At 46.1% G+C, this 9,924-nt stretch overlaps 2 protein-coding genes across 2 annotated transcripts; both read right to left on the bottom strand.

Moving 5' to 3' along the window:
* Window positions 1–7: 7 nt before the first annotated feature.
* LOC135172495 (uncharacterized) lies at window positions 8–1,644 on the bottom strand. Its single transcript, XM_064138533.1, has 4 exons — window positions 880–1,644; window positions 623–763; window positions 364–495; window positions 8–209 (listed from the first exon to the last, which is right to left on the bottom strand). Exons 1-4 carry the CDS (start codon window positions 1,237–1,239, stop codon window positions 189–191), a joined length of 654 nt encoding a protein of 217 aa, XP_063994603.1. The 5' UTR covers window positions 1,240–1,644; the 3' UTR covers window positions 8–188.
* A 177-nt stretch (window positions 1,645–1,821) lies between these two features.
* On the bottom strand, window positions 1,822–9,760 carry LOC135172496 (structural maintenance of chromosomes protein 3-like; the record flags this gene model as incomplete). Its single annotated transcript, XM_064138534.1, has 10 exons — window positions 1,822–3,565; window positions 3,693–4,722; window positions 4,843–5,322; window positions 5,417–5,786; window positions 6,112–6,187; window positions 6,365–6,461; window positions 6,624–6,692; window positions 6,762–6,881; window positions 6,947–7,184; window positions 7,255–9,760. Coding segments are annotated over 10 exons (6,594 nt in total), but the record flags the coding sequence as incomplete, so codon positions are not given.
* Window positions 9,761–9,924: the final 164 nt, after the last annotated feature.

Below are 9,924 nucleotides of genomic sequence, written 5' to 3'. Positions count from 1 at the left end.
CCTCCAGAAGATCGTTTATCGTCAGGGTCAGTTTCGTCTTCTCCTTCAGCAGCTGCTGCTGCTCAGCACTCAGGGTGTCACGCTCCTCCTTCGCAGTCTGGACTTCCTTCTTCGCTTCCTTCAGCCGCTTCGAGGCTGATCGCACATTCTCCTGAGCTGTCTTTGCTTCGGAACCCAGGCGCGCCTGTTCAGCACCAGAAATTCGTCAACTGAGATAAGTCAATTTATGATAATTAATTGATTAACTAATGAACTCATACTAAATCGTAAATTGAGATGATCATAAATTGTGAATAAAATGTATTTTTGTAAAATAAATATTTTATGTTCGATTAAAAAAAAATTGTTAAACAAATTCATTACCTGACTGTGTGGTATCTTCACCCCTCGGTAGAACATTTCCCCGCAGGTGGGATGATCCGAGTAATCATCGCAACCGATGAAAGTCTCCCTCTCGTTGTTTATCACCTCCTCGGTCGCCTCAGCATTGACCACCTAAATTTCAAATCGATATGTCACTGCTTCCTGGTACTGTACCTTCACTTGGATGGAGGCGACCCGACCGACAGTATTTTTCCGCCGGCCGGTCCATCAGAACGCGGTTTGACCTGGATATACTCACGCTTTGGAAGGTCAGGTCGTAAAGCTGGAGCACTTGCTCCTGTCGGATTTTTATCACGTACGGCTCCATCAGTCGGGATTTTCGCATTGTAAGTGGGTCTGTCACGTGGTCTATCACTATGAATCGATCTTCTGTGTCTGTCTGCAAGCAAATTACACAAATTGCAGGGGATTTTTGGTTTATTTTATCAATATTTTTCGTTTCATTTTTCTTTTCAGGAGTAATTTCATATGAATAAAATTCAGAGGATTAAATACCTTTCCAACATTCGTAATTTTGATGGAGATGACAACTTTTCGATGGCACCTCGTGATCTTCGAGTACTTCTGCAGATGAAAACCCCACAGGCTCATATTCACGTTGTTTATGGGACCATCCGGAGGGTGTGCACACGGCAGAAGGATGGCCATAATTTCCACCGATGATTTCCCATTTCTCGCGATGTCGTCAGCACCGTTTTTACGACTATCGGTGATAAAATACTTATCATCCCATGACTCACGAATTTTACGGGATTTCCTGGTGGGACAGCTGGGGTTCTCCGAGGGATGGTGCTCCGGACTGAACGAGAACTCCGATGTATAGGGATTGGTCGAAGTTGCCAGGATGTGGGACATTATCGACTGAAAATTTTTCAACGTGAGCCTCAAGTTCTTAAATAAAATTCAATAGCGAAAAGAAGAATTCGTTCACGTGAAGTTTTAGAGGAATATCGACGAATCTGAAGGAGATAGCGCAATTTTCGTCGAGACATTTTTTATAGCCCTCACTTCGCTCTACAAAAAAGGTCATGAGAAACGTTTCGAAATTCCTCTTAGTTTTCGAGGTATTTAGTGAAAAGTGACTGACAGTTAAGATTAACTCGAACAGGTCGTTGCTTCGCGACTGAAGTTTAATTCTGAGGATAGAGGTACCTGTGCTGTTATCCAGATGACGAAAATGAGGGCTGGACCACTGTACATCATGGTGGGAACTCACGATCATCGTTATAACCTAACGAGTGTCATAATTTCAGGTTGAGAAGAGTTTCATCTGTTTCGAGGGAGATTTTAAATCTAATAAAAATCCTCAAGTCGGAGAGATATGAAACTTTTCTTCCTGTTTCGTTTATATTCTCCAACTGAACGTTCTCAACTAATTTAATTAATTAAAATTCCATTTATTTCATGAACATTAGTTCTTCGTGAAATTCAGAACAAGCAAATGAACAGTTTTACAATACTACAATACACTAATGTTTATAATAATTTCTGTCATTCAACACCTTTGAGACAATTAAAAAAATATATATGAGTGTAATCGCAAACTGAAAAAAATAATAAAAATGAAAAAAAATCACTCCTCCTCAGCATCTTTCCTAATGATCTCCAGAGCCTCCTCCCTGTTGCAGTCCTGCACATGTGAGCAGTCATGACTGGAAGTCACCTTGAAAAATCTATCAGCCAGCATCACCAACTCCTCTCTAAACGTGACGATCACAAACTGTGCATTCCTACTCATCTCATGAACCATCCCAGCCACAGATGCCCTGAAGCACCCATCAAGTGCCTTATCAATCTCGTCAAGTAAATAAAAAGGCGCAGGTTTGAACCTGTGAACAGCAAAGATCAGACACAGAGCGATGACAGTCTTCTGTCCCCCAGAGAGCTGATACATTCTCTCCACCTCCTGTCCACCGGCAAAAGTCGCCCTAATCCTGGCTCCCCTGACGCTCCTCCAGTCATCCCCCACCTCTCCATCCTCCCCTACTGGAAGAAGGCTGGCCCGACCGTTGGTCACGATGTTCCCAAAGATGTCCTCAAAAAACTCGTTGATTTTTTCGAACCCCACCCTCAAGGCCTCGACCCTCTTTGTCTCGATCTTTTCCATTTCCTCCTCGTAGCTCCTCTTCCTCTCCTCCTCCTTCTCCAGGAGACGCTCCAGAGCCACCATTTGTCCCTCCAGCCCCTTCATCTTACCCTTGATGCTACAGTCGACAGCCCCAAGAGCCTTCTCCTCCCTCCCGATGTCTCTGATCTTCCTCTCCAACGCCTTCTTCCCCATATTGTCAAAAACCCTGGGGTTCCTGATGCTGGGGAGGGTCCCCACATCAGCCAGTCTCTTCTCCCACTCCCCCATCTTCCTCGTGAGACAGTCCATTCTACCTTTAACCGCCTCCACGTCCTCCTTCGCTGCCTCCCATGTCATCCTGGCCTTCTCTCTCTCGAAGTCCAAGTCCCTCGCCCTCTTCTCCACCTCTGATAGCTGCCTTGTAAGTCCAATTATCTTCTCATCAATCACCTCCAGTCTCTGCATCCGCTCCCCCAGATCCTTCCTGCGCTTCTCCAGCTTCTGCTCGGCGACGACGAGTCGTTCCTGGAGGATATCCTGAGAGTAATCCCCCACATGTGCCTCCAGCTCGTCCCTGTCCTTCTCTAAACGAGACAGGATTTCCCTCACCGAGGACAGTCTCCCTTCCAGGTGCGGAATCTCTGCGATCGCCTGTTTTCTCTGTTTCTCCAGCCGTAGGGAGTCCTCAAGAAGCTGCTGAATAGACATCTCGACTTCCTCGACAGATGTCCTCTCCAGATCTTCGATCTCTGTCTCCACTGTTGACAGCTCCTGCTTCGATTCCTCCAGTCTCATCCTCGTGTCTTCCAGGTACTTCTTCAGGGGGGAGTAGTTGTCCGATGCCTGCTCGAAGCTCCTCGATGCCTCGGCAATGTCCGTTTGGAGGCCCAAGATGTGCTGTTCAGCCGCCTGGATCTTCACGTCCAGCTTCTGGAGTTCAGACATTGGAAGAAGGAGTTCATCGTTCATCGACTGGAGGGAGGTGAGGAGGTTCTTGTGATTCAATGTGACAGCATCTAGTTTAGCTCGCTGCTCACAGTACTCTTTGTAGAGTTCTAGTCGAGAGTTTCGGCGATCTCGAAAGCCTCCCCTGTACTTACCCTTCCTCAGGACCTGCAGGGGGGTTAATCAACAAGTGGCAAGGGTCATTAAACACATAAATTGAAATAAAATGAAATAAAAATAAAATAAAATAAAATAAAAATCAAATCGAAAGAAAAATATTTAAAAATATTTTTACCTGCTGTCCATTCAGAGTAATCGCCTGCAGGTCATAGACATTGGCAAGTGCGATGCCATCCCTAAGACTGCTCACGACGACAGTCTTCCCGAAGACGAAGTCCACAGCCTTCTGGAGCTCGCCATCCCGAGGTACCAAAAACGATACCAAAGGTCTGCAATTGAACTCCCCCAGGGGATACCTCACCTGGAGCTCCTCCACGTCCCCGAGGGGGATAAAATTGACGATTCCCCTCATGTTCCTCTCCTTCATCTCCCTCAAGATCTCAGCGATGACAATCCTGTCCCTCACGACATAATGAAACAGCTGATCGCCACCCCTGACCTCCATGGCGAAAGCCACCGAAGGTTCTCTGCACGTAAAAACCTCCAGGAGAATCCCCTTGACCCCCTCAACGAGCTCCAGCCGGTCGTCCCTCTGCCTCCAATCCTCCAGGATCTTCCTCACCGACTCGATCCCCTCGAGGACATCTCCCCTGACCATCATCTGCAGTTTTTGTTTGATCGTCCCAATCCGGGTCTCCAGTGCCTCGATATCATCACGAAGAACGTCCGCCTCCCTCTGCTGCTCCTTCCTCCGCCCCAGGAGATCGTGCCTAGCCCTCTGGAGCTCCTCCTTTTTCCTCCTGTGATCACGCAGCAGCAGCTTTACATCGCTTAACTGACTCCTCAGCCTTTCCAGTTCCTTCTCGCCCTCGGTCCTCTGAACAAAAGCCTTCTCTACGGTGACTTCCAGCCTGGCGACCTCTTCCTCCTCCTCCTGAATGATTCTGGTGACCTGAGAAGCCCTTGGCATTACCTCAGTCAGGTCGTGATCTCCTGTCTTCAACTTCTCGATGATGATCTTGCTCCTGGAGAGGTCCATCAGCTGGTACTCGTGGCGTTCCAGCTCTCGGCAGACCTCGTTACTGTTGTTTCTGATGTCTTGCAACGCAGTCTCGAGGCCCTTCGCCTTCTCCTCGAGCTCCGAGATCCTCGAGAGGAGCAACTCATGGCGCTTTTCGAAACTCTCGGATTCGTCCGAATTTAATCTTGAAGTAATTGAAGTTAAAAGTGAAAATATCGCAAAAACTTAATTATATCCTATTACCTTTAATTATTATTTACCTTTTAATTCAAATAATAATTACATTTAGATCTATAATACAAACCCCTGTAGTTTCTCCCTTATTTCTTCCCTCTCCAGCTGCTGGGTGTTCAGCTCCTTCGCCAACTCGATATCTTCAATCTCTCCCTTCCTCTTCATCTTCTCCAAGAGATCGATCTCCCCCTGTAGAGCGATTACCTCAGCATTCACATCGACGTACTCCGAGTGGACTGCGCTGTAGGCTGTCTTCGCCCCCTCGGCCTTCAGGACCTCATCATCGTAGGGGTCTGCCAGCTGAGACAGCTGCGACTGCAAGTCCTCGAGGTGCAGCTGGTACAGCTTATGCTCCAGGTAACGACGCGTTTTGTTGATCCTCGTAAAGTAGTTGTACTTGGTCATCAGAAGGGCGAGCTTCTCCCTGTGACTTTCGAGGTCAGTCTGCAGGTCCTCAATGCACTGCGTTTTCTCCGCGATCTGGAGGAGGAGCTCGGTGATACCCTCATCAAACTTGTGGACTCCAATCGCCATCACAATCACTTCGAACCTGGTGGGTGCGGAGTTTCCCCGAGGATTTTTTTTATCGAGGATTTTTGTTACATAAATAAAATTAATAAATGATTAAATACATTAATATCGACCTAATAAGGTTAGTGCCAGTAGCCAGATGAGCCACTTCATCCTGTCGAACAATGTAATAAGGATTCTCCCTGGGGAAGACTGGTGAGAGTAGCTGGAATAGTTCGTCTGGATGGCAGTTCTGGTTGTTAACGGTGATGCGGTCAAACTGTAGGGAGATCACCCTGCGGATTCGCACCTCTGAGATGTCTATTGAGAGGACATTGTCGTCGTTCGAGAGAATTATCTCCACTGAGGCTGACCTCGTGTGGTTTATGGGGTTGTCGTTGATCACTGAAACCCTCTGTTCTTTTGTGATCGGGTAGTAACGGTTACTTACGACGAAGACGATGGACTCCAAGAGGCTGCTTTTTCCGGAGCCATTGAGGCCGACTGATAGGGTTCAGGGGGATGATGATGAGGATCGATTACATGATGGTGCAGAAGGATATTTTTGAGCCCCAATAAATATCGAATTATCTCGATAATTAATGGTTTTAGAGGAAAATGACGGAGGGACTTCCTGTGGGGAATTTCCTCAGCTACAAAAATGGTCTTGTGACATTTTCCTCTAAAATCAGTTGTTACCAGGATAATTGCGAAATTCCTGCAACATAACGGAGGAAAAATGTTCTCCGTTATGTTCGTCAAGTCACCCAACAATTATTAGAAAATTCCTGTTGTTCACCATAAAAATAACAAAAGAAACGTTACAAACCTATGGTATTGTGTCCTGGGTGCAAACCATCGAAAATATGTTGTCCCCTGTAGGATTTGAAGTTCTCGATGACGATCTGAAACCAAGAATGAAGTGTTTTTCGTCACAAAAAACGAAAAATGAAGTGATTGATTGACATTCCTGATGTTCCAGACGTCCTGGGGGCTTTATTTGGGACGAATAAGGGATGAAAGCCTCAAATTACCTTTTTGATGTACATTTTTCAACAATAGCTTGTGCTTTTGTGCTTCACCGGCTTCTCGAATGCAAAAAGCGAGGGAAATTCACGGGAAGTATAAACAGTGGCAGCCATTTCTGGCTTCAGCGCCCCGATTTCCGGCCCACTTCCACTTCAAAAATAATTTATTCATTCCTGGACGATAGAAGTCCCAGAAAGTACAGGAAAATTTGTTGGAAAAGGGCAGTTAATGAAGTGCAATTACCAGAATTGAAGAAGATATTTTTTTTATTTTTTTATTTTTTTGAAAAATTGTCAGCTCCATTAAAATTACAAATTGAAGAGCGAATCAACATTTCCCAGTTGAATCCTCACGAATTGAATTAGAATTACAGCAGAAACTCTGAAAAATTAATAGATGATGTTTTCTTTATCTTCATAATAAAAATAAATATGTTTTTCCGTTTATCCGTGAGTTGTGTCGTCTTCGACAAAGTCAGCAGCTTCTTCCCTGGTGACACACTCTACGTGAGACACCTTATTCCTGAATTTAACCCCATAGAATTTATTTGCGTGCTGCAGTAATTCAGGTCTGAAAAAATTCATTAATTTCCATTAATTTAAAATTTATCCAATTTTTTTAACAAAAATTCTCACCTAAAAGTTGTGGTGATAAATTGTGCGTCAGAGCTGAGTTCATGGATCATATCAGCAACAGCTTTTCTGTGCTGGGCATCGAGAGCCTGATCGATCTCATCGAATAGATAGAAAGGTGCTGGATCGCACTTCTGAATAGCGAATATCAGGGCAAGTGCCACAAGAGACTTTTGCCCACCCGAAAGTTGATTCATCTCTCTCATCTCAGCTTTTTGTCCAGTGAACGAAACTCTAATCCCTGAAAAATTCCAAAAATTAACATAATCGTGAAAAACATCCCCAAAATCTCATCAAAACCTCAAACTCACCGACACCAATGAACCGATCAGAATCGGCAGCAGTGGATGTATCATCATCGCCCTCCTCCCCATCGGCCGTCTTCATGACGAGTTGTGCGTGTCCAGTGGGCACGAGTTTCTTGAAGACTTCGCTGAAGTACTTACTAACCTGTTTAAAAGTGAACTGAATAGCCTCGCACTTTCTCATCTCCAGTACATTCATCAGCTCCTTGATCTTCTCATCGCCTCTGTCCAGCTCCTCCTTCCTCTTCACAAGCTTCTCCTTCTGATCGCTGAACGACATGAACTGATCCAACGCCTTTTTATTAACATGGCTGTACTTCTTCAGCTGATTATTCGCCTTCTCCATCTCCTTGAACAGCTGTTTCGTCGACATATTCCCAAACTTCTCATAAGCCTCAGGTGAAGGCAGTGCCCCCAATTCCGTGATCTTCTGTGTACACTCAGCGATCTTCTGCTGTAGAATATTCTGCTTGCTGGCGAGTTTCTCAAGATCCTTAGCATCAGACTCGATCTTCTCCTGGACTTCCTTCTCCTTCGCCTTCCACTTCTCCACCTCAGCAGCCTCAGCCTTCTGCTTTTTGGTGGCGCCCCCGACTCTCTCATTCATAGTCTTGAAATCAGCATTGACCTTGACCAATCTTTTCTCTATGTCCGACAGCTGAGCCTTGCAAGTCTCCAACTGTCTCTGCCTGTCTTCCACCGAGATCTCCTGGAGTGCCTGCACGAGTTCGTCCTTCCTCCGATGAAGATTATTAGTAAGAAGATTCTCAAGTTTGTTCTTCTCAGCCTCCAGTCTCATACGTTTGGCAAAAGCCTCCTTATTCTCTTTCGTGAGTGTCCTGATCTCGTCGTTGAGGGTATCCACCTGCCGTTGATCAGCCACCGACAACTGCGCCATCAAGTCCTGATGGAGTTCACTCTCAAGACCCTCCTTGGTCGCCCTCATAGCCTCGAGATTCGATGTGCACTGGGCAAGACTCCTCTCCTTCGGTGTTCTATACCTCTCGATAGCCGACAACTCCTCCTTCATCAGCCTGATCTCCGCCTTCATCTTGTCGTAGATGTCTTTAGCCTTGCTGTTCTTCGTCTCCGTTCTCTGCATCTCACTGACATACGACGATATATTCTGATCCGCCTTCTTGATCTCATCCCTCAGGTTAGACAGTTCATTCTCCATCGTGTTGATCTGCGCCATAAGTTCAGACCTTGTCTTCTGGATCTCCAGCCTGGACCTGAGGGTATTGAAGTACCCCCCAGTGAGTGATCCCTTGGAGGAGACTTGATCCCCCTCGAGTGTCACACAATCAAGTCCAGATGTCCTCGCCAAATTAGTAGCAGCTTCCAGATTTCTACAGATGAGAGTCTTCCCAAAAATGTACCTCATCGCTCTGTCGTACTTCCCATCATAATTAAGCTTGGAGATCATGGGAATGGCGTCACTCGTATCAGGATAATCAATGCTCTTCACGTGTAGACGATTGAGAGGCATGAAGGTGACTTCCCCCGGCAGTCTCTGATTGTTCATCTCCTTCAGGATTTTCGTTCCAAACTTGTCAGTCTCCACAATATGATGAAAGAGTCTGTTGCCAGCAGTGACCTCCACCGCCATGTAGACACTCTTATCACAATCAAAGTTCTCGATGACAGGTCCATAGTACGAGTTAACCTCATGAGCCATGTCAGGTCGTTCTTTGAAAGTCTCAAGAACCCTCCGAACCGAATCCCGTCCATTGAGAATGGGTTTTCCGGCCATGGACCTGAGGCTCTGATCAGCCTTCGCCAGGTCCTCCTTCAACCCAGACAGATTCAACTGCAGGACACTCTCCTTCCTGTACTGCTCCTTCCTCTGCGCCTGACAGGCGTCCTTCTGCTTGGTCAGTTCATAGTAGTGCTTGTTGTGTTCATCAATGGACGCCCTCTGCTTCTCCATCTCCTTCGTGTACTCCTCGATCTTCTTCTCGAGATCCTTCTGCTTCTCGGCGTCTTTCTTGAGATCCTCACTGATCTTCTTCTGGTGCTCCTCTTTATCCCTAATCTGCTTGGTCAGCTGCTTCAGCTCGTTCTGAATCCATTTATCCCTGTCGTCCTTGCTGATATCACACGTGAGTGTCCCCTGCTTAGCGTACAACTCCTTCCGCTTCTGTTCCTTGAGTCCCATCGCTCTCGTGTACTCCTCCTCCCGTCGCTTCATCTCCTCGTATTCAGGACGAATCTTCTCCAGCTCCTTTTCCCTCACAGCGATGTTCTCCTTTAGCTTCTCCAGCTCCTGCTGCGCACGTTTTCTGCTGTCGTTGTCACCCTTCACCTCCTCCAGAAGATCGTTTATCGTCAGGGTCAGTTTCGTCTTCTCCTTCAGCAGCTGCTGCTGCTCAGCACTCAGGGTGTCACGCTCCTCCTTCGCAGTCTGGACTTCCTTCTTCGCTTCCTTCAGCCGCTTCGAGGCTGATCGCACATTCTCCTGAGCTGTCTTTGCTTCGGAACCCAGGCGCGCCTGTTCAGCACCAGAAATTCGTCAACTGAGATAAGTCAATTTATGATAATTAATTGATTAACTAATGAACTCATACTAAATCGTAAATTGAGATGATCATAAATTGTGAATAAAATGTATTTTTGTAAAATAAATATTTTATGTTCGATTAAAAAAAAATTGTTAAACAAATTCATTACCTGACT

Source organism: Diachasmimorpha longicaudata, unplaced genomic scaffold (assembly GCF_034640455.1).
Source record: "Diachasmimorpha longicaudata isolate KC_UGA_2023 unplaced genomic scaffold, iyDiaLong2 ctg00000362.1, whole genome shotgun sequence".
Taxonomy (NCBI): domain Eukaryota; kingdom Metazoa; phylum Arthropoda; class Insecta; order Hymenoptera; family Braconidae; genus Diachasmimorpha; species Diachasmimorpha longicaudata.
Note: the sequence above shows the minus strand (reverse complement) of the source record. Positions and strands in the feature narration are given on the sequence as shown.